The sequence below is a fragment of the Condylura cristata genome, unplaced genomic scaffold (genome assembly GCF_000260355.1).
Source record: "Condylura cristata isolate star-nosed mole 26May11 unplaced genomic scaffold, ConCri1.0 scaffold00011, whole genome shotgun sequence".
Lineage (NCBI taxonomy): Eukaryota > Metazoa > Chordata > Mammalia > Eulipotyphla > Talpidae > Condylura > Condylura cristata.
The window spans coordinates 40,176,702-40,201,154 of NW_004567112.1; the positions used below are offsets into that span (position 1 = coordinate 40,176,702).

Consider the following 24,453-nt stretch of genomic DNA (forward strand, 5'->3'; position numbering starts at 1 on the left):
AAAGATTTATTTTTTTGTGATACAAGAGCTGGTGTAGGCCAGAGGTTCAGGGGATGTGAGAAGACTCACAGAAACAGAGTAGGAAACAAAGAGATCTACTGAAATACTGCTGAGGGGAGTAGTGGGCGAGACAAGAGAGGTCTGCTGTACCATGTGAGTAGCTCCTGTTGGGGATTGAACTCATGCTGCAGTGGCTGCTGATAGCTTTGTAGTGCTGAGACTTAACCCCTGAGCCACCAGCGAGGCCCTGTCCCCCTTTCTTGACTCCTATTACAATTTCCCTCTTTTCAGACATGCTTTTATTATTAGCAATAGTTCTGTTTTCCTTACCAGTTGACATAACCAATTTTTCCAAAATATAATTCTGTATTTTACTGTTTATATTGGAAAAAATGTGTTCTAGAATTCCATACAGTTACTAATTTCCTGACCACATACGACCCATTGTGCTTAAAACATTTTAGACGCTGCCATATACCAGACACTGTGTTAATTGCTTTTGACTATTTTATATGACCTCATATAACCTGTTGTACATGATGAAACTAGAGGACAGACTTATCTCTTGCTCATCAATCACCACACAGTTTATCACTTAAAACTTGAGTAGAAGTCCACGGGGATTACAACTGAGATGGAAAAAGGCACAAAATGATGTAAAAATAAACTGTTATATTATAAATAAAAAAAAGAGAGGAAAAAACCCTTGAGTATATTTAATAAAGTTTTGCTTTAAGAATTCTACTTAACACATTAGTTGCTGCTTTGGGTTTAAAATTCTTACTTTTTCTGCTGTATGCAAATCAGAGTATGGTGGTACCTTGTGTAATATATTGATTATCTCTTGTTTGAAAACAGGTCATGTAAAAGTTTCATTTCTTAAAATGACAAACATCTATCATCTCAGTTTCTGTATATCAAGATGGGTGGTTCTGGCTCGGGGTGTCCATTTGGGGCTTCATTCTGAAGGCTTGGCTGTGAGGGAAGTTCTGTTCCAAGAAGATGCTCTTATCACTTTGAATTGAATTCAGGCGGGAGGCCTCAGTTCCTGGCTGACTGTTGATGGGTGGCCTCAATTTGTAGTCACATAGGTGAGTCACTGGACAGCCTGAGGGGTCATCACAATCCAGCTCCTGCTTTCTTCACCTTGAATGTTTCAAGAAGAGAGCACATAGGAAACCACAGTGCCTTTTATAACCTAATCTCTGAGTAACATCCCACTATTTATATAGTATATGTCACCTTTTGTTTATCCATTGATTAGTGGGCACTTGGTTTGCTTGTTTGGATGTTTTGTCCTTACTTAGGCTTTCATATTATCTCTTTCTTTGGCAGGTACCGCTTAAATCTGAATCCAGATGACATTAAACAAGAAGTAGAGGAGTATCTTCCTTCATTCTCTAAATGGGCTGGAGATTTCATGCATAAATATACTTCAGCTGACTCCCCTGAGATGCAGCTCTCTCTGTAAGAAATCCATTTTGTTTATATGGCGTTTGTATGTTTGATTTCTTTTTAAGATTTTATTTATTTTTACATGGAAGAACTGGGGTACAGGCCATAGGTACAGAGGGTGAGAGGATTCACCAGAGACCAAGTGGGGAGCAAAACAGGTGGACCTACTGAAGTACACTGCTGAGGGGAGCAACAGGAAACACAGGAGTGGTCTGCTGTGCCATGTGGGTCAGCTCTCTGGCCAGGCATCAAATTCCTGTGGCAGGGGCTGGCCAATAGCCTCATGGTGCTGAGACTTAACCCCTTTTACCACCAGGGAGGCCCAACTTGTTCAGGACTTTTATCAGGTGAAGCTGAGTCTAAAATAGGGAATCTCTTGATCCCAGCCTAGAGTTATATGTATTTCATTTATTTCGGATGGGATTTTGTATGTGTCTGTTTGTGAATGAGGCACTCAGATGATTTTTATAGTATGAATAAAATATCGTATGAATAAAAATCCAGATGATTTTCATAGAATTATGTTGATTAAAATCATAGCAATTATATTGAAATACTGTTATTTGTTCTACAAATAGACTGGCAACTATTTCTTAACAGATTAAAATGCTTTCTAAATCATTTCCTTTCTCCCGTCCCTCCTTTTCTCCTGTATTCTTGGCTTATTTAATAGTTAAGATATTAAAATCAGAATAATGTAAAGAACAATGTTGGGTACTTATTTTTAAATATCTGTAGTGGTGGAGATGGGTTCATTTAATGGTTAAGTAAAAAAAATAATGAAGACATGTGGGAGCGGCCCATGTCCTCCTCCAGAGACGTCCCCAGGCGCTTGGAGGTGAAGTGTTGCATGATCAGGCCCCACTCTGCGTAAATAGTGGATAAAGAAAAGATCATTCTTACCCAGTTTAACCTGGTGTTACAAGGAGGAGTGCATCACTACCTAGGTTTCAACACATGCTGGCCAGTATTTATTAATCTGTAATAATTGTATATGAGAATACTCAGATTGATATTTGTGAGGTTATAGTCCAATTAATGAAATTATACAGTAATTAGAACCTAGAATACAAAGACCTGAGATAGAGAGATTGTAGTAGGACCAGGAGATAAATATTAAGAAAATGTAAATTGAACCAAAGTCTACATGTAATGGTTCTAAAACTTGAATATACATCAGAATCACTTGCAAAATTTGTTAAACAAATCCCTGGGTCTCACTTGTAGAATTTCTGATGGAGTAGGTCCATCAGATAATTTACATGGTAACAAGTTTCCACTGTTGTTACTGGTCCACGTGTTGCTGGTGTTCCTGGTCCAGGGACCACACTTTGAAAATCACTTCTATAAAGATTTATAGACTCTCCCACCCCTCTTTCTCTGTGTGCCAACAGATGAGAAATGAACTACGTGTTCTAAAGAAGTGTTTTTGTGTTTCTTCTTAGGCCAAGTGATGGTAATGGGAATTCAACATGTAATATTGAAGTGCTAAATTCACTGGATATTGAAGAGAGCATTTGGTCCCCTAGGTTTGGATTGAAGGGCAAAATAGATGTTACAGTTGGTGTGAAAATACATCGTGGAGGCAAAATGAAATATAAGATAATGCCACTGGAACTTAAAACTGGAAAGGAATCAAATTCTATTGAACACCGTGGTCAGGTATAAATCTTAAGAAAATTGAATGTTTAGATTACTTAAGATATAGTTTGATTTACATATATATATCAATTTGGTAATATTTGAGTTAAATATTTCTCAATTTGTAATACAAGTAGAGTTCTCTGTTTTATAATTATATACATGGCTACAGCAGAAAGTTTTCTCCAGAAAAGTAAACAGTTGAATTTGTAAGCCAGAGTTGCCAAGTTTATGCTACCAGTCTGAACAGGTGCTTCTAAAAGAAGAATTCCTTGCTCCATTAAGTTAGGGAAACAGTATATTTGGAGAATCAGTGATATACATCAAACTATTGAAGTTTTTGAGAAATGAAAGCAGTATAATTTGTTTTAGCTATATTTTACCCGGTGTTTCCTAAACTTCATTTACCACAGAGCTACCTTATTCATGTAACATCTACATAGGATACTCTTTAGAAACTATCAGTGTAAAGTCATTATTGCATTTCTGGCTTTTAATCTTGATTATGTTTATTTTTAAGCTAAAATGAAACCTAGAAATGTGTCTTATATTAGAAAGTTCTTGATGATCTTCTCTCTTGCTAACCATAACAATCTTCAGTTGTCCTTCAAAGTTATCTGAAACATCTATTAATATAGAATGACTTAGCAGATAAAAGTAATACCAAATTCCAGGGTTTTTGGTAATTATTTCTATTCTCTTCCCCATTTCCACCTTTGTAATCTGTGGTATGTTCTCTTACACACCACAGCAAAAATAAAACATCAGAAAAGGTAAAACTAAAATGTTATGTTATTGTATTATGATGGTAATAATACGGACTAATGGATATAATATCCATTAAGGGAATGGCTAATATAAAAAATAACATTTGCAGTATAATTTAAATTTCCTTTTGCCCATTTATTATTTAGGTGGATTTTATATAAATAAGGTACAGATTAAAAATACTGAATTATGAGGGAATAAAGAGTCTCCTCTTATTAAGCCTTCTTGCGATTCTTAGTTGTATACTGAACATTGAAAGATCTCACAAAAACTTTTCTGTTTGGGAAGCAGAAATCAGGTCACTTTGGTTTTGTTTCTCTTATTATTAGGTTTTACAGGTATTGGAGGTGGAGGGAAAAACTGTTTACCCCACTAGAAAATTTGAACTTTTCACTTTGGTTTGCACAAAATGTTTGAAATTATTAACTAAAGACTTGGTTAAAGTCTATGTAGAAGGGATATCATTCCAAAATAGAAGACAAACTGTTTCTTAAGTAAAACACTTAAAATGTGTTCTGTGTACATGAAACTTAGATTTATTTTATAAAAATTAAAAAAAATAGTTTTATTGAGGTAAGATTGGTTTACAACACTGCATATGATACAGTGGTATTGGCTCACACCTGTTCCGATGTATGTTACCACACCATACTCACCAGCAAGGTCCCCCAGCCCTGCAACATGGTCCACTGGGCCCCTCCACAACCCACTTTCCGCTTTTCCTTCCTCCTTTCATGGTGTCAGTTTTGTCATACATATAGTATTATTAGTTTTGTTTTATCTGACCCTTTTTTTTTTTCTCATCCTATGTATAAGTGAAATCATCCGGTGTTTGTATTTGCTCTTTTGAATTGTCTTGCGTAGCATTATGTCATCCAGTTGCAAATGATGTGTTTCTTTTTTCTTTTTTTAATATAGCTTAATACTATTCCATTGTATTGTGTGTGTTACTTACATATATGCACACTTTCCTATTCCACTCATCTGTCCTTGGGCACTTCGGTTGTTTCCATAACTTAGCTGTTGTCAATAGTGCTGCACTGTTTGTGTATACTTTGGGTAGATACTAAGGATGGAACTTCCAGCACATACCGCAGAGCTGCTTTTAATATTTTGAGAAGGCTCCCTATTTTTTTCCACAGGGGCTGCACCAGTCTGTCTTCCCACCAACAGGTTATGATGGTTCCTTTTTCTCCACACCCTTACCATCTCTCTATTTTTTTTTTTTAAAGATTTATTTCATTTGTGCATACAGAACTGGGGTACAAGCCAGAGTTGCAGGGGCGGTGAGAGGCTTCACCAGAGACAGAGTGGGGAGCAGAACAGGCAGATCGATAAAGTACACTGCTGAGGGGAGCAGCGGGCGGGTCAGGAGAGGTCTGACGCGCCATGTGGTCACCTCTGGGGCAGGCGGGGATCGAACTCATGCGGAAGTGGCTTTAGCTTCCCAGTGCTGTGCTTTAACCTGCTGCGCCACCAGGGAGGGCCCCATCTCTTATTTTTGATATTTTTGATATGAGCCATTCACACAGGTCTGAAAAGTTATGATGAGCATTTGTTCACATGCTTATTGGCCCTATATATGTCTTTTTTGAAGAAGTGTCCATTCAGTGCTGTCCATTTTTTGATTGGGTTACTTTTATTGAGTTCTGTGAGTTCTTTGTCAATCTTGGGTATCAATCGGATGTATGATGTACAAATATTTTCTCCTATTCAGTAGGGGGTCTTTTTGTTTTAATGACAGTTTTTCACTGTGCTGAAGCTTTTTAGATTGATTTATGCTGTTAATGTTCTATTTTGTTTCTCTTGCTGTTGGAGAAGATTTCATAAAGCCATCATTGACAGAAATGTCATAAAATGCGTTGCCTATGTTTTCTTCTAGTGTTTTATGATTTCAAATCTTATATGCAAGTCTTTAATCCATTTTAGATTAATTTTTGTTTATGATGTGAGATAATCTAGTTTTATTCTTTTGCATTCACTGTCCACTTTTCCCAATATCATTTTTGAGACTTCTTTGTCATAAATTAGATGTCTGTGTAAGTGTGTGCTTATTTCTGCACTCTCACTTCTTTTCTATTGGTCTATGTCTTTTTTTATTCCAGTGCTATAATATTTGATTATTATAGCTATATAGTATAGTTTGAAGTCTGGGCATATGATACTACCATTCTTTTTTGTCCGGATTGATTTAGCTATTCAATCTCTTTTGTGGTACCATGTAAATTTCAGAGTATTTGTTCTATTTCTTTGAAGAATGCCACTGAAACTTTCATGGGGATTGCATTGATTCTGTACATTGCATTGTTTGATAGGCATTGCATTGTTTAGGGTAAGATGGTCATTTTAACAATGTTAATTCTCCTGATCCTTTCCATTTCTGTTTGTTTCCTTAATAGTGTCTTAAAGATTGTCTTCTTAGATTATTTGATTAGTTTTCTCTTTAATTTATTAGAAACCTAAATAACAACTAAGAACAATTATAATATTTACTGCGTTAAACTGAAGAGCCTAAACAATTTCTATAAAATTAAATATTTGACACTGATTTTATTGTGTTACCTTTATTAACTTGACTCATGTTATTTTCAAAATGGAAATAATTTAATTGACCTTGTTATTTTGAAATAATGTTTTGTTGCAAGACATTTTGGGAAATGTAGAAAGTTCAAGTTGTATTTGCTAGCATTTACAATATTTCCACAGCTTGTTCTGTATACTCTGCTGAGTCAAGAGAGAAGACCTGACCCAGAGGCCGGCCTGCTGCTCTACCTCAAGACTGGCCAGATGTACCCTGTGCCTGCCAACCATCTAGATAAAAGAGGTGGGGCTGTTTCCTCTGAATTTTACTTCTCTAGGTTTTACTTGTTTGTTTTGAACTTCAGCTCTTGGTGACACATATTTATACCTGACACTCACTCAAATTTAAAGAATTTTGCCAATACACTATATCATTGAAATGATTAACTTTTGTGAATTTTATTTTTGAAATATTTATTTTAAACTTCTTAACTTATACTAGAGATTCTTTAAAGAGCTGTATTTTTCCTTAGCATTCAGCTAATAAAACACTAACTTACCAACTCTACTGATAGCATGCTTAAAGAATTATCAAGTGAAGAAATATTTGAAGGGGATATACCAAAATATTAACAGGGGTTTTTTAAGTATAGTAAGAAATATGAATGTTTTCCTTTTTTTTTTTACTTAAATAGTGGGAAAATATGTAAATATTATATAATTCTTATAGATACTCTCCCCTTTTTTTGCCCCCTAGAATTATTAAAGCTAAGGAACCAGATGGCTTTCTCTTTGTTTCACCGTACTAGCAAATCGGTTACTGGAATGAAGAAGACAAAGCTTACTCCTTTGCCAGAAGTAATTAAGGAACAGCAGACTTGTAAATATTGCTCACAAGTGAGCACCTGTGCTCTTTATAGCAGGTAAACACAGTTTTCCCAAATTATTAATTCAAGATGAGTATACACTCAATATGATTTAACATTGCTTACTGCTCTGACATCACTGATTTTATTTTAGTTATTTTTCTCTGTAGACGGCACCTCTGAAATGAAGGGAATTGCAAATATAACAACACGGTTCTTATTTCCTAGCAAGCCTGTTTCCTTGGGAAACTTTTTTTTTTAAGATTTATTTATTTATTCCTACGAACTGGGGTACAGGCCAGAGGCTCAGGGGCGGCGAGAGGCTTCACCAGAGACAGAGTGGGGAGCAGAACAGGCAGATCTACGAAGTACACTGCTGAGGGGAGCAGCGGGCGGGTCAGGAGAGGTCTGCCACACCATGTGTCATCTCCAGGGTAGGTGGGAATCGAACTCATGCAGAAGTGGCTTTAGCTTCTCAGTGCTGTGCTTTAACCCGCTGCGCCACCAGGGAGGGCCGGAAACTTATTTTTTAAAAGTTTAATAGGAAAACTTTTGCTAAAAGTGTATGTTTTAATTATACTGTATTTAATTTCTGGGGAAATGAAATAATTTTAGGACTTAATGCAGTTTAAGAAAGATGTAGTATAGTTATTTTGAACATAATACACTGGGTATTCAGTATTTATAAGTCATGGATTATAAGTCATTTTGCTTGAAGCCATTGTTTACAAGAGCCTTTTGAAAATGCCAAATGAGAAATTATTGTACGCCTTTTTTTTTTTAAGATTTATTTTGTTTATTTATGTATACAAGAACGGGGTTACAGGCCAGACATGGATTGGGGGGGAGTTGAGAGGATTCACTAGAGACAGTGTGTGAAGCAGGACAGGTGGATTGACTGAAATACACTGCTGAGAGGAACAGTGGGGGAGAAAAGAGGGGTCTGCTGCCTCATGTGGATCATTTCCCTGAGGTGGGTGGAGGAGTTTGCTCCCTGGCTGGGGATAGAACTTTGCTGCAGTGGCTGCTGGTGGCTTCATACTGCTGACATTGTAACTCCTTGCACCATGAGCGAAGCCCCTAAAAAGTTGAAATGATTTCAAGAAAATTGGGTTTGGTGGTTATAAGTTATGATGATTAGAAAATAAAAGAATAATATGTAAAAACGTTATGATGTTTACCCTATTTATGTACTCATTTTAGAAATATCTCCTTTCGTAGCCAACAATGAAGTGTTTCCATAAACACTAACTTGGAGTTTTGTATTTAGAGCAGTTGAACAGCAGATGGATGACAGTTCAGTTCCAGTTGATGTGCTGCCCAAAATAAAAGAAGAAACCCAGCATCTAAAGCATACACACCTGGAGTATTTCAGCCTTTGGTGTTTAATGCTAACGCTAGAGTCACAATCAAAGGACAATAAAAAGAATCACCAAAATATATGGCTAATGCCAGCTTCAGAGATGTAAGTGGTCCATTAAATACAGTAAAATTTTAGTAATTTGGATTAGCTAGTAGGGTAGCATTTGGAATTTATGATATGTACTGGTTATGTCATGTGTTTTCATCTATTCATGACAACTCCAGATAACTATGTATTGTTTCAAAGTAGAGTATCATTATTACTTATTTTCAGTAGTCAAATATGTCTCAAGAAATCTTATTTAAAAATTACTAGTAAATCTTTATCAGTTGTAAGATATAAATGAGCATACATTATAGTGAATTTTAGCATACAGGCATAGTACTAATTAGCAAGGTTTTTTTTTTTACTGTTTTAAAATTAAAATTTAGAAGTTTATTTTTAATTATTTAAAAAAATATTTATTTTTACATGTAGAACTGGTGTACAGGCCAGAGGTGCTGGGCTGGTAAAAAGATTCACCATAGTCAAGAGTGGGGAGCAGAACAGACAGATTGACAAAGTACATTGCTAAGAGAGAGAGCAGTGAGCGAGACAGAAGAGGTCTGCTGTGCCATGTGGGTCACCTCCTGGGCAGGGGATCGAACTCGCACTGAAGTGGCTGCAGCCAGCTTGCATTGCTGTGCCCTAACCCGCTGCGCCACCAGGGAGGACCCTAGAAGTTTATTTTTATTAAATTTACATGAAGGTTCAAATTTTGTGTACTTTTCTGTATACGTATTTCTTAGAAGTTGTGAAATTATTGATTTTCTTGGCATTATTTTAATAAAAATAAATCCTTTTGAAAATACTAAAAGGATAGGTTGGTATTTCTTTATATCAGGAACAGATTATTAGAGTTGTCTTTTGTAATGTTGATAGGTATCAGTACAGGGTGCAGGGATGTGGGCCAAAGTGCTGATACCCGAGTTGTTCAAAGATCCCTGACTGTGGATGCAGCAGGGGGATGTGCTATAACACTTATCATGAGCTTTATTGGTGAGAGATCCTTCATTCTTTCATTCATAGATCTATTTATTTATGCATACAAGAACTAGGGTGTAGGCCAGAAGTATAGAGCGTGCGAGGATCCACCAGAGACAGAGTGGGGAGCAGAATTGGCAGATGTACTGAAATACACTGCTGAGGGGAGCAGCTGGCGAGACAGGAGAGGTCTGCTGTGCCAAGTTGGTCTCCTCTCTGGACAGCTGGGTATCAAACTTGTGCTGCAGTGGCTGGCAATAGTTTGATAGAGCTGAGGCTTTAACCCCTATGCCAGAGAGGCCCTGGTAAAAGATTACGTGAAAAACAATACAGAAGACATTTCCTTAGCATTTATACCACTTCAGTGTAGATTGTAGAAAATGTAGAAAGGATAGATAGAATCAATATTAGTCTTAAAGTTTCCAGGGGTTACAAGTAATGTGTAGAAAAAGCAAATGCAAATTTTATGTATATGATATAAATGGAATCTTTCTCTTTTTCAAAGGGAGAAGAATGGCAGCTGCATTGGAAACCTGATTCTAACAGGACACATAAAGACAGTTAGTGATGGACAATATTTACATAATTTCCAACGTAAAAATGGTGCCATGCCTATCACACACCTAATGTCAGGTGACAGAATTATTTTGAGTGGAGAAGAGAGGACCCTCTTTGCTTTGTCTAGGGGATATGTGAGTGAAGTTAGTATGACAACAGTAACCTGTTTATTGGACAGGTAATGAAATGTTATTAACATCTATTCCACATACCATACAATTTATCCATTTAAAGTATATCATTCCATGTATTTTTTTTAAAGATTTATTTATTTATGCATACAGAACTGGGGTACAGGCCAGAGGTAGGGTAGGTGAGAGGATTCACCAGAGACAGTGGGGAGCAGAACAAGCAGATGGACTAAAATACACCGCTGAGGGGGGCAGTGGGCGGGTCAGGAGAGGTCTGCCACCTATGTGGGTCAGCTCCCTGGCAGGGGAGCAAACTCATCCTGCAGTGGATTCTAAGAACATCATAATGTGGTGCTTTAACCCATTTCGCCACCAGGGAGAGCCCCATTCCATATTTTTTATTAGAGTCATAGAATTATGCAACCATAACCCTATACCCCATAATGAAGCCCTTACCCCTTTGCAGTCACTCCCATAAACAAACAACTGGTTTGTTTTGTTTTCTCTCTCTATATTTGCCTGTTCTTTGAACATTTTACATAGATGGATTCATATGTAGTCTTTTGTAAATGGCATTTTTTTTAAAAAAAAATTATGCATATAGAACTAGGGTACAGACCATAGTTGCAGGGGCGGTGAGAGGCTTCACCAGAGACAGAGTGGGGAGCAGAACAGGCCGACTGACGAAATACACTGCTGAGGGGAGCAGTGGGTGGGTCAGGAGAGGTCTGCCACACCATGTGGTCACCTCCGGGACAGGGATCAAATTCATGCTGAAGTGGCTTTAGCTTCTTAGTGCTGTACTTTAACCCACTGTGCCACCAAGGAGGGCCCTCATTTCTTTTTACAACTGAATAGTACCCACTATGTGGATAAAGCACGTTTTGTTTGTCCATTCACCAGCTGGTGGGCCTTTGAGTTGTTTTCATTTTTTAGGTGTTTGGCTAGTATTGCTATGAATATTTGCACACAGGTTTTTATGGCAATATTTATTTTCCTTTTTAGTCAGCTAGTTGTAGAATTGATCGTTAATGTGCTTTTTTTTTTTTTTAAAGATTGATTTATCTGTCCATTCATTCATTCATTCATTCATTCATTTATTTACACATACAGGACTGGGGTGCAGGCCAGAGGTGCAGGGGTGAAAGGAGTTACCAGAGAAAGTGGGAGCAGAATAGGCAGAAGTACTGAAATGCATGCTGAGGGGGCAGGTCAGGGGAGGTCTATTGTACTCCGTGGGTCACTCTGGCCAAGGATCTAACTCATGCTGCTGTGACTGCAATGGCTTTATAGTGCTGTGCTTCAACCTGTTGTGTCATCAGGGAGGGCCCTGTGTGCTACTTTTCCATTAAACATTTTGAGGACCTGCCAGACCATTAAACTTAAGTTTTTTCAGTATGGTCCATAGTGCTAATGTGGATAGTCTTTTTGTTGTTGTTCTTGTTCTAATGTGGACAGAACCTTGTCTAATTCTCACATCCTCATGTATATCAGGCCTGATAGATACCTTGCAGCAGTTACAAAGCTTACTGCTTCTTAGCACTCTGGACCATTGCTTACTTTTCTTTTAAAAAAAAACATTTTTTTTTTTTTCATTTGCAGATATGATATAATAAAAGTATACTTACCTCAGTTAGTTGTTGGGCCCTCCCTGGCGGTGCAAGGGGTTAAGCACAGCACTGGGAAGCTGTCTTTAGTCACTGCAGCACAAGTTCATTTTCCAGCCAGGGAGCTGACTCCACATGGCACAGCCGACCATTCCTGTCTCCCCCATTGCTCCCCTCAGCAGGGTATTTCATCGATCTACCTGTTCTGTTCCCCACTCTCTCTCTAGTGAATCTTTTCACCCCTGTATCAGTGTCCAACATCCTACTTCCTATATACATAAATACATAAAATAAATCTTTTAAGAAAAAGAGTACTGTGCTCAGGATTCTCTGAGGGGCTATGGCCCAGGTTCGAGGTCAAGTGAATTGTCAGCCAGTATTTTAAGCGCCTGGTTACCTCTTACCTTGACCTTCATGCCTTGTGTCCTCCCATTTCTCACCAATCTGGGGCTATTGCTGTCTTTGACTCACAAGAGAGAATCAGCTGCTGATAGCCCTTCCAACAACTGTTCTGGCCCATTTTCTCTGGCAGACATCAATAAGTTTCTTATACAGATCAATTGACTATTTTAAATGAAAAACATTCATAAACATCTGAACTACTATTTTAGGAATGTGTCAGTACTCCCAGCATCGACTTTGTTCAGATTGGACCAGGAAGAAAAAAACTGTGATATAAGTACTCCACTAGGAAATCTTTCCAAGCTAATGGAAAACACTTACACCAGGTTTGTGACAATGAGTGAATCTGAATTTTTACTCTGCTTTCCTATGGATCATCATTATTATTAAAAACATTTGTTTTTCTTTCCAGTCAAAAACTTCGAGACTTAATCATCGACTTACGTGAACCTCAGTTTATTTCCTACCTCAGTTCTGTCCTTCCACATGATGCAAAAGATAGAGTTGCCTGCATCCTAAAAGGTGTGTCCACTTCCGCTGATTGTGCCTATTCATAACTTAAACTACACTATAATCTAGTGATTTAAACATGTATTAAACTTGCAGTTACAATGATCAGATTAAGTCTCTCTGAAATTAGTTTATATATATCCTTTAATGTCACCATGACATTTTCTTGTTTTGAAAAGATGTACTCAAAAACAAATTTGAAGAGGCTGCTTTTTCTTATAAAATAATGAATTTGCTCATTGAAATGTAACACGTTTCCCTTATTTTTAAATATAAACATAGGTTTGAATAAACCTCAGAGGCAAGCAATGAAAAAAGTACTTCTTTCAAAGGACTACACACTCATCGTGGGTATGCCTGGAACAGGAAAGACAACTACGATATGTACTCTCGTAAGGTTATTATTTTTGGCTTAGAAATTAATATATCACTGTGTCTTCAGTTTAGAGGATGTGATGTTTGATATCAAAAGGGCTGGTTTTTAAGTAAAATGTCTATTTGAAATCAGCTTTCTAGGAGGACATAAAAATAGAGAAACTCACTCACAAATAGCTAGAGTCCTGTAAATTTCTTGCATTTAGAATTGTTTTAAGATCTCTTTCTATTGGTGGCCTGTGTATCATCATTTGTTTTCTTTTCCCTTTAAAATATGATAAATTATAGTCAGTAATATTTCTAAGTATTCTTAGATTAATCATAATGATGACAGCAGCTTATTTATTGAATGATACTATTCACCAGGCACTATTAAGTACTGATATCTATTAAAATTTACTGTCACTTATTAGCATATGATATGTAGCATAGTATCTATTAGCACCATGTAATTTTCATAAATTTTGTCTATGATATGTTTTGAGAAGCTACTTGGTTCATCTTTTAGACAGTTTTCTAATTCTTTATGAAAATATAATCATGTTGGAAATTAACTAAAATTAAAAGTAATGCTATTTTCCTTTCTTCTATTATTAGGTGAGAATTCTCTATGCCTGTGGTTTTAGTGTTTTGTTGACCAGCTATACACATTCTGCTGTCGACAATATTCTTTTGAAGTTAGCCAAGTTTAAAATAGGATTTTTGCGCTTGGGTCAGATGCAGAAGGTTCATCCAGGTATCCGGAAATTTACAGAGGAGGAAATGTGTAAATCAAATTCCATTAAATCCTTAGCTCATCTAGAAGAACTCTACAATTCTCAAGTAAGTATAATTACTGTATAATATTGTGTAATACATACAGAGTAATTTCTGTAGCCAGAACAAGAGAAGAAACCACATTTTGGGAGATTGAGTCATACTGGCCAAGTTTGCATGTGATTCATTTCTATAATAGATTTGTTATCTATTATTCAGGCCACCCACCTTATAGTTTAAAATATCCCATGAAAGGAAAACTGTTTCTGTTCACAGTTCCTCTGAGGCTACTTGAAGTTAGTGCAAAGCCCTTAGGTTCCATACCACAAACTTACCCCCTACTTAAGTCAGTTGGATTCCAGACCTGTTCTTCTGACTGACTAGCTGTAAATCAGGGATTCCTATGATCCCACTATTGGATTTGCAATAATTAATTTGCAATAATGGCTCATAATCAGTGCTTTGCTTACTGAGATTAGATATATTTCTTTTTTTTTTTGTTCTTTAAAGATTTATTTATGTTTATTTATACATACAAGAACTGGGGTGGAGCCAAAGGGTTGGGGGATGAAAGGACAGAGGCAAAGTGGGGAGCAGAACAGGCAGATCTGCTGAGGGGAGCGGCAGGCGAGATAGGAGAGGGCTGCTGCACCATGTGGGTCAGCTCTCTGGCCAGGGATCGAACTAATGCTGTAGTGGCTGGCGACAGCTTGTTAGCACTAGGATTTTAACCCCTGCTCCAGGGAGGCCCTACACATCTTTGTTTAGGTTATTGTGGCTGTTAGTGATTGACTTAATTCATTGTTCCCCTGCCCAGAAGTGGAGATGCAGGCAGGTCTGTAAATCCCAATCCTCCAGTCACAAACTTGGCTCTTCAGGCAGTCAGCCCCCATTCTCCCAGAGTCTTATTTATCCCACTAGCATATATGCAGGTTTGGTTGACAGATGCTTATTCTGAATAATAAAAGATGCTCTTTGTACCCCTATGGCCTAGAAAATTCCAGGGGTCTTAGGAGCTTTGTTTCTAGGGAGAAAACCAAGTATGTATTTCGTATTATTAAAGGATTCAAAGCAGGTCTTCCCAACATAGCACTTAGGCATATGGATTATTTTGTGCAAAGGCCAGTTGAGACACTGTAGGCTCAAGAGAAAGATTTCCCCTACCTCCCTGGAAGAATTTAATGAAGGGAGGTTTGCCCATGGTGTGATAGGGAGAAGTGTTAAGATGGACTCAGAGGCCTGGGAGTGAAAGAATTCACCAGAGACAGAAAAGAGAACAGAAAAGGCAGATTTATTGAAATATCACTGCTAAGAGAAGCAGCAGGCATGGCAGTGGTGATGTGTGCGGGGAAGATTTGAGGCTTTTTGCACTCTTTTGGTGAGCTTGCTACCTTGAGGCACCAGCTTGCACCAGCTATGCTGGGATATTTGGTCTGGGACCCTGGCCTTTGCCACTAAAGCATACTCTGGCATCTGCTTCTGCATTCCTGGAGCTGGGCGTGGTGGTAGTCCCATGGCCATGTCCCCAAGGTAACCTTATCAAATCCTTTATCTATTCAAGCCTCCCAAACCTGCCTGCTGGGCCAGGAGTTGGGTCTTAGTTTTTAACTTTATAAAATGCGTAATGTGCATGTGTCAATAGTCTGTTCCTTTTTTATTGATGAGGATTGTTTCACAGTATGGATGGACCACAAGTTGTTTATTCACTTGTTGAAAAACATCTGGATAACAACAACATTCTGGATTTTGATGAAACCCACTTTTTGGCTAATACAGGTCAAGCTGCCATAGGCATTCATGTATAGGATTCATTTCTCTGGAATGAGGACTCAGAAGTATGACTTTTGGGTCATTTACAAGTTACATACTTTTTTGTTGTTGATTATTTTTCAATCTACCAAACTAATTTTTTTTGTATTAAAAAAATATTTTGTAGTCCCACCAGCAATGACTGTGTCATTCTTGTTGGTATTTGGTGGTATCACTGTTTTTCATCTTAGATGTTCTGATAGGTATGTCTGATATCTCATTGTGATTTTAATTTGCATTTCCCTGATTATTAGTGTTTTCACGTGCTTGTTTGTAATGAAAGGTGGGGTGGAAGTATAGGTTCCCACTCTGCCTTTGCTAGCATTGGTGGGGGGAGGATCACAGTTTTTTCTGCAGCTTTTGGCGAGCGAGGTTATTGTATAAAAATTTTCTGTCTGGCCCTCCCTGGTGGCACAGTGGGTTAAAGTGCAGCACTATGAAGCTATCTGCAACCACTGCGCTGCAAGTTTGACCACCTGCCAGGGAGGTGACCCACGTGGCGTGGCAGACCTCTCCTGACCCTCCTGCTGCTCCCCTCAGCAGTGTATTTCAGTACATTTGCCTGTTCTGCTCCCCACTCTGTCTTTGGTGAATCCTCTCACTACCCCCATACCTCTGGCCTGTACTGCAACTTAAAAATTTTTCTTTCTTTCCTTTTTCTTAAAAAGATTATTTATGCACACAAAACTGGGGTACAAGCCAGAGGTGCAAGGGCCGTGAGAGGAGTTAACCAGAGACAGAGCAGGAAGCAGAACAGGCAGATCTACTGAAATTCACTGCTGAGGGGAGCATTTGGCAGGCAGGTCAGGAGAGGTCTGTGCCATGTGGGTCACCTCCCTGGCTGGGGATCAAACTCATGCTGACGTGGCTGTGGTGTCTGCATAGTGCTGCACTTTAACCCGTTGTGCTACCTGGAGTGCCCATTACATAAAAATTTTCTATTAAACTTTAACTTTCCTATTACTTTGGCTAAAAGAGAGAGACTTTGTTGAAGCTTTTCTCACTTTGCACCAATTGGCATTCATTGTTTGCCAGCCTCTGCTTCAAATCTGCAAGAACAAAACTAGGGAAATAAATACTGCATTGTTCTTGAGTACCAAGGTACCTGCCTAGTTGGTATACCTTCTCCACGACTTTCAGAGTCCTCAATTGCCGTATATATAATGTCCAGTGTTTTTGATTAGTCTCTGGAGGAGAAGTAAAGGAAGCTATTCTATCATTTCAGAACTGAAGTCCTCATTGACTTAAAAAAAAAAAAAGAAAAGAAAAAGCATTGTATTAAGTTAGTGCCTTTTGAATGTTTCCAGTAGGAAATACCCAGACTTGATATAATGGAGGATTTACTTAATTTAAAAAATTTTATATTAAAAGTTTTTGAAGGAAATTAGCATTCCATATTCTTTTTAGAATTAAAGTAATATTGGTGGATTTTTGCTGTTGGGACCAAAAACTTTTAATCTAAAAAATGTGAAAAACGGCCCTCCCTGGTGGTGCAGTGGGTTAAAGCACTGCACTAAGAAGCTTAAGCCACTTCCGCATGAGTTCGATCCGTGCCTGCCCTGGAGGAGACCACATGGTGCGGCAGACCTCTCCTGGCCCGCCCACTGCTCCCCTCAGCAGTGTACTTCATTGATTTGCCTGTTCTGCTCCTCACTCTGTCTCTGGTGAATCCTCTCACCCTCTGCATCTCTGGCCTGTACCCCAGTTCTGTATGAATAAATAAATAAATCTTTAAAAAAAAATGGGAAAAGCAAGTTCCATTTTTTTGACATGTCAAACAACATCTTTTTTCTTTGTTTTTAGCTTATTGTTGCAACAACATGTATGGGAATAAACCATCCGATATTTTCTCGTAAAAGTTTTGATTTTTGTATCGTGGATGAAGCATCTCAAATTAGCCAACCAGTTTGCCTAGGACCACTTTTTTTTTCCCGGAGGTTCGTGTTGGTGGGTGATCATCAGCAGCTTCCTCCCCTGGTGCTAAACCATGAAGCAAGGTAATGGCACATTGAAGTTTTCATTTAAACTAGAATATGTTTAAGAGACACCATTAATACATTTATAAGCTGGGGTTTAATTTGTTAACAGAGCTCTTGGCATGAGTGAAAGCCTGTTCAAGAGGCTGGAGCAGAATAAGAATGCTGTGGTTGAGTTAACTGTGCAGTACAGAATGAACAGGTATCTGTCACCGTGTCTACTATGAGTGATTTCTCATGTTTATTTTCATCTACCGAAACTAAAATTCATTTTTATAATTCCCTTAGTAAAATTATGTCCTTAAGTAACAAGTTGACATATGAGGGCAAGATGGAATGTGGATCAGACAAAGTGGCCAATGCAGTGATAAGCCTACCTAACTTCAAAGATGTGAAACTAGAACTGGAATTTTATGCTGATTATTCAGAAAATCCTTGGCTGATTGGAGTATTTGAACCAAGCAATCCTGTTTGTTTTCTTAACACAAGCAAGGTAAAACAGTTTTTTTCTTTAATTTTTCTTTTGTTGTTATTTAAATTCCTGTTTTCAATAGTGAATGTTCACTAGAGCTTAAAGCTGCTGTACTTCATTTACTTGAACACAAAGGTATCTTACCTTTCTGTAGACTCAATTTTGTTGGCAGGAGGTATATTCTGAGGACTGGTAGATGTGAAAAGTGATTTTTATAGAAGGAATACTAGAAAGGAAATCGAGGGTATAATTACATTTCCTAGAAAAAGAAATTGGCATTGACACTAAAATAGGGCTAATGGACGGAAGATAAATTGATGTCCTTTTAAAGAGCTTCATAAAGAAATAGACTTGATGTTCTAGTGCAGTTTCAGGTTCATAGAACAAATTAGCTGAAACTACAGAGATTGTCAGATAACTCCTGTCTCCACATAAGCATATCCAGACAAATTTACACACCTGCCATTAATTGAAAATCTCTTAAGGACTTTAAATGACTTGAATTCTTATTTCTAGAAACTAAAAGTGAATTTTTGATCCTTTAAACCTAGTTTGTTTTGTTTTGTTTTTTACAGTTTGCTTTATTTAGTGCTTTTCAGTATTGATTTAGAAGTCTACATAGTAGAGTTAAAAGTATAGTGACCAACTGGTATGTATATTACTTTAAAATTATTTTGTCTTTTATTATTAAGATGAGTGGGGTTAGCTGGTTGTTAAAAATAGGCCCTCACCAGTGTACCATGATGGAATTTTCATTCTCTTGCATATTTCTCCTAGCATTTCAAAAACAAGACTTAACACCGTAGGATAGTCAAGCTCTGGGAAATTTACTCAGATAAACTCAGTTCATGAGTGACTGCATTTATTAGCTCCAATTTATTTGTTCTGATTTACATGTATTTACTTCACAAGGATCAACCAGTACCTTTACTTTTGTTACTGAGGTTTGCTTTTTCTGAGGATTCCTGAGGAAATAATTCAGGTTACATAGGGATGATGTCCTTGGAGAGTTTCACCAGGTTTGGTAGAGCTGGGGAACTTCGTCTACTCCACAATTTGTATGGAAGGCATTAAGAAAATGGAAAGAAAGAAAGAAAAAAAAAAAAGGCAAGGACAGATGTTAGAGCCATATCTAAATTTGAATCCTAGTACCATGATTTATTGTGAAATCTTGCTCAAGTTACTTATCTTTTCTGAGTGTTGTAAAATGAGAATAAAAAAAAAAAAGTAAAGTACATGAGGCCCCATGTGGTTGACTTGTTTCAATCATTTAGTCTCAACAGTGGCATGTTTAAGAAGGCTTGTCCTTGGGTGGCTTTCTGACAGTGACTAATATCATTCATTTTTGCTAATTCTTTTGTCCTCATTTTTTTTGTTTGTTTTGTCTTCATCTTTGAGGATGAAGATTTTTCATCTGTCTCCACAGATGAGTACAGTCTTTAGGACTACATATGCACTGACAGTATTCTTAACTTTAGAGATTGGTTTACTAGTAAGATGCATGTTATCTATTTAGGTTCCAGCACCAGAACAAGTTGAAAAAGGTGGTGTGAGCAATCTAACAGAAGCCAAACTCATAGTTTTCCTGGCCTCCATTTTTATTAAGGTAACGTAAATTTTGTGAATTTTGAGGACTAGTTAAAATTAAGGTACAGAGTAATGTACATAAAAAATAAGGTGCTAGAATGTATGGAAGGAGCTTAAGTTAACCCGTGGTATTAACCCATTTTTATTAAGGAAATTATCTGAGGCATAGTTTTTATAATGGCATTTTGGATTTCTCTGTAGAGTAAGTTTTTGTAACATCAGATAATTCTTATGGTATTAGTACAGTGATTGGGGATTAAAAGCTTCATTGTAAGGAAAAGCAGAGAATGAAATCTATTTATTTGTACCATTTCTGTAAGTGTGTGTGTGTACATACATTTTTTTAGGGGCAGTTAAGCCTAAATTATACTACTCTGAACTTCTAAAAATGAAGGAATTATTTCATCTCAGGAAATATGGACATAGATTTAGAATACATTCAATAATTATTTAGTTCTGAGAATAGGGACATCTGTTATAAGCATCAACCTGGTATTGTCTGTAAACATTTCATTTAATAAATTTAATGGAACTTAAATAACAAGTCACCACTTTTCATTTTAAATTGTCTTTTCCTGTTTAGGCTGGATGTAATCCTTCTGATATTGGTATAATTGCACCATACAGACAGCAATTAAAGATCATCAGTGACTTACTACCACATTCTTCTACTGGGATGATTGAAGTTAATACAGTAGACAAATACCAAGGAAGAGACAAAAGTATCATTTTGGTATCTCTTGTTAGAAGTAATAAAGATGATACTGTGAGTTAATTATATTTTCTGACTGTCTTTTTGGGCATTTCCCCCATTTCTGTTCCTTTTAAATTATGGTAAAAATGCATAACATAAAATGTACCATCTTAACCATTTTTTTAAAAAAGATTTATTATGCATACAGAACTGGGTTACAGGCCAGAGGTGCAGGGGTGGTGAGAGACTTCACCAGAGACAGAGTGGGGAGCAGAACAGGCCGACTGCAAAGTACACTGCTGAGGGGAGCAGTGGGCGGGTCAGGAGAGTCTGCCATGTGGGTCATCTCCCTGGCCAGGGATTGGACTCCTGCTGTGGTAGCTTGATAGCACTGTCTTTAACCCCAGTGCCACCAGGGAGTCCCCTAAGTCTTTTTAAGATCACTGCTAATTTGTTTTTCTTTTTAATCAGCTTGTTGAAAGATATAAAAGCAGTTTTTCACTGACTAGAATAGTATCTTAATGATGACTTGTTTTTAATTCACTGTTGTATACTATTGTAACCCCTTTATATTACAGAATTATGAGATTATTTTTATCTACAGAAAGGAAGCCTACTTTGACTCAAAACTTCTCACTTTTGAAATTCTCAGAGATGTCTGTCTCATTTTTGATGCTCAATTAAAGTCATATTTGAGAATCTATAGCATTCTGCCCATTATTAAGGAAATAACATTAAATTTTAGCTCTGATTTCTCTGACTGATAGATTAGGCTAAACTACTTATCAAAATATGACCTTTCACCAGTAGTATAAACTTTGTCAAGGAAAATATTTGAAAAATCCTCATGTTCCATCCAGAGGCTAGAGAAAATAGAGTGGTCCTCAGCCACCCGTGATTGAGCAAGCCCTGTACCTGGCTCTAGCACAAATGAACCTCTGATAACCACTGAGCTGCACTATACATATGTGTATATAGATACATCTATATGTGCATCTTATATGTGGTTTTATAAGTATTTGTATACTAATCCTCATTTTCTAGGAATCTTGTTAAACATAGATTGTTGGGCCTGCACCTGGAGATTCTGATTTGGTGTCTGAGTGAAGATAGGTCTGAAGGGGGCCTATGAAGCTGTGTTAAAGTTACAGTGTGGGGCTTCCCTGGTGACAACAGGGATTAAAGACACAGCACGATCAAGCTATCTGCAGCTACTGTAGCACAAGTTCGATCCCTGTCATGGGAGCTGACCCATACGGCAGAGCAGACCTCTCCTGACCCACCCACTTCTCCCCTCAGTAGTGTATCTCAGTAGATCTGTCTGTTCTGCTCCCCACTCTGTCTCTAGTGAACTTCTTATCCCCATTCTAGTTCTTGTATGTACAAATAAGTAAATCTTAAAAATTACAAGGTAAATCTCAAAAAGTTACAATGTGAGCTGTGGTTTTAAAAAGTAGGAAAATAGTTCAAGGTAAGCCATGTTCTTTGTCAGAAGAAACTCAGATAAATATGGAAACTCAAATAATTGAAGTTATTTTTCTTACAGATTGGTGAACTCTTGAAAGATTGGCGACGTCTTAATGTTGCTATAACCAGAGCCAAACATAAACTGATTCTCCTGGGATGTGAGCCCACACTAAACCGCTATCCTCCTTTGGAGAAGCTTCTCTGTCATCTAAATTCAGAAAAATTAATATCCTTTTGTTTTGTATAAGGTCAAATTTGATTTTGAGTATTGTATTTATGTAAGTTAAATCTCAAGGATTTTTGTGTGCATATTTCAAAGATCTGAGTCTACAAAGGAAAGAATGTAAACAATTCATAGTAAGTAAATTTTAAGGAAAAAATGAAATAATGATGGTGATGGGGAATGACACTTTTTGACTGAGAAGTTACTTAATCTGTTGTCCTAGGAAAAGGGCACATGCTTCCTAATACACACTTAGGAAAATTAGTTATCCATTCTGATTCCTCTCACCTAACATACACAATCTTTTTTTTTTCCTTTGAATCTTTATCCAGGAAAAAGCATTATTTATTTTTTAAAAGATGTGTTATTTATTTATGGATACAAAAAGTGGGGTATAGGCCAGATGTGTGGGGGTTGAGAAGACTTATCAGAGCCAGAGTGGGTAGCAAAACAGGCAGATGGACTGAAATACACTGCTGAGGGGAGCAGTGGGTGAGACAGGAGGGGTCTGCTGTGCCATGTGGGTCAGCTCCCTGGCTGGGGACCAAACTTGTGCTGCTGTGACTGCAGATAGCTTCATGGTGCTGCACTTTAACCCCTTGCAACAACAGCAAGGCCCCCAGCATTATATTTTAAAAATTGGCAATTTCTTATTATGTAATCGCTTTTTTTTTAACTTATTTTAAAAAGTTATATGCAAGTTTTAGGCTAAAATATACAAATTTCAGGCCTAATTGGATTTTATAGATTATTTTAGCATCCATTTTGTTATTTGAAAGATTGGGTAAAAACTCTTGATTTTTCATTTAAGATGCACAACTTTGTGGTGATAAGTACATAGATATTATTTTCTATAGTTTGAGATCCAAAGTCCATTTTTGTCTTTGGGAATTACGTAATCATCCATAGAATGCCATAAAAATCTATGCTTTAGTAGTCCAGTAAACCAAATTACAAAGTGTTATATGATAATGTCATAAATGTTTTTATGCAATGTTTTTAAGTATATCTTCCTTAATTTGTTTTACATCATTGATCTTCCATCAAGAGAGCATGAAAGTCTTAGTCACATATTGGGTGATTCTCAAAGAAGATAAAGCTCTTTTGTGCCCTTTTTTTTAAAGGAACATGGTGATCATTCCCAACAATCGCCCACAATTTCATTTGGATGTGCTGGGAAATCAGTGTGTGGTCAGACTCTGAAGGGCAAAGTGAAGTGCCCACACTAACTGCTTTTCTCCTTTGGGGAAGCATCCCTTTTTTTTTTTCCTTGTTCTTTTGAGCATAATCTTGTTAAGTATGAAGTTCTATCACTGTATAATATTTAACACTATTTTTTCAGTAAACATGGACACAAAACTGAAAAGTTTAGATTGATGTGATATAATTTTGGGTTTTTTGTGACGTAAAAAGAGTGTTTTTACCAACTTTAAAATGGATTGACTTTTGAAGCTGAGATTTAGACTTTTAAGTTTAAAATTTCAGGACTAATTGGACTTTATAGATTACTTTATGTCCATTTTGTTATTTGAAAGATTGGGTAAAAACACTGATTTTTCATTTAAAATGCACAACTTGTGGTGATGAGGACCTAGATATTATCCTTTTCAATAGTTTGAGATCCAAAAACCATTTTATCAATGTTTTTCCTGACTTTTGCTTTCTGATACTAGATTTTCCCTTTAAATCTAGATTTTTCTTTCTTTTTTTTGGATGCTCACACTCATTTATTTATTTATTTTAAATATCGAATCTGTTTATTCTGCTGCAACATTGTTTACAAATATTAAGAGAAAATGATCCCCATGTCAGTATCGCCACAGGATTTTTATATGCCATGGATCACATCTTAATATAATTAATTTTTTTCATATAATAGTTTATTTTTATATCATGTTGTGCATTTTTTCTAAATATAGTCTTTTAAGTTATTATTTATGAATTGTCTTGAAGTAATTTTTTTTTTTACTCTCCCATTTTTTATTTCAGTGTTCTATTTCAGCATTGTAGATTTTGATATAAAATTTTCATTTGGAAAGAAGCTTTGCTGAATTGACAATAGAAAAATATATTTGTACCTTTTTTAGTTTCATGTATCCTTTTGTTATGGGGTATGGCTTAATTTTCCTTTTTTTATACAATGATGATTTGTAAAACATTACCTCAGAATGCTTAACTTTATATATATGGTGACTTATGTATGTGGTGAATGATTTAGTATATCCATTTTCTATGAGATAGCCTTAAAGT

General features: G+C 36.9%; 1 protein-coding gene across 1 annotated transcript in view; it reads left to right on the plus strand.

Moving 5' to 3' along the window:
* Window positions 1–23,361, plus strand: part of DNA2 (DNA replication helicase/nuclease 2) — a 30,806-nt gene extending 7,445 nt beyond the window's left edge. Inside the window, exons 5-21 of the mRNA XM_004680835.2 lie at window positions 1,336–1,467; window positions 2,901–3,117; window positions 6,571–6,688; window positions 7,142–7,307; window positions 8,521–8,715; window positions 10,142–10,372; window positions 12,544–12,660; window positions 12,747–12,856; window positions 13,127–13,236; window positions 13,817–14,041; window positions 17,588–17,781; window positions 17,873–17,962; window positions 18,049–18,253; window positions 19,749–19,838; window positions 20,403–20,585; window positions 22,060–22,206; window positions 23,232–23,361. Coding sequence (XP_004680892.1) covers window positions 1,336–1,467; window positions 2,901–3,117; window positions 6,571–6,688; window positions 7,142–7,307; window positions 8,521–8,715; window positions 10,142–10,372; window positions 12,544–12,660; window positions 12,747–12,856; window positions 13,127–13,236; window positions 13,817–14,041; window positions 17,588–17,781; window positions 17,873–17,962; window positions 18,049–18,253; window positions 19,749–19,838; window positions 20,403–20,585; window positions 22,060–22,206; window positions 23,232–23,300 — 2,599 coding nt within the window. The 3' untranslated portion in view covers window positions 23,301–23,361. The remainder of the gene's footprint in view (window positions 1–1,335; window positions 1,468–2,900; window positions 3,118–6,570; window positions 6,689–7,141; window positions 7,308–8,520; window positions 8,716–10,141; window positions 10,373–12,543; window positions 12,661–12,746; window positions 12,857–13,126; window positions 13,237–13,816; window positions 14,042–17,587; window positions 17,782–17,872; window positions 17,963–18,048; window positions 18,254–19,748; window positions 19,839–20,402; window positions 20,586–22,059; window positions 22,207–23,231) is intronic.
* The last annotated feature ends 1,092 nt before the right edge of the window (window positions 23,362–24,453 follow it).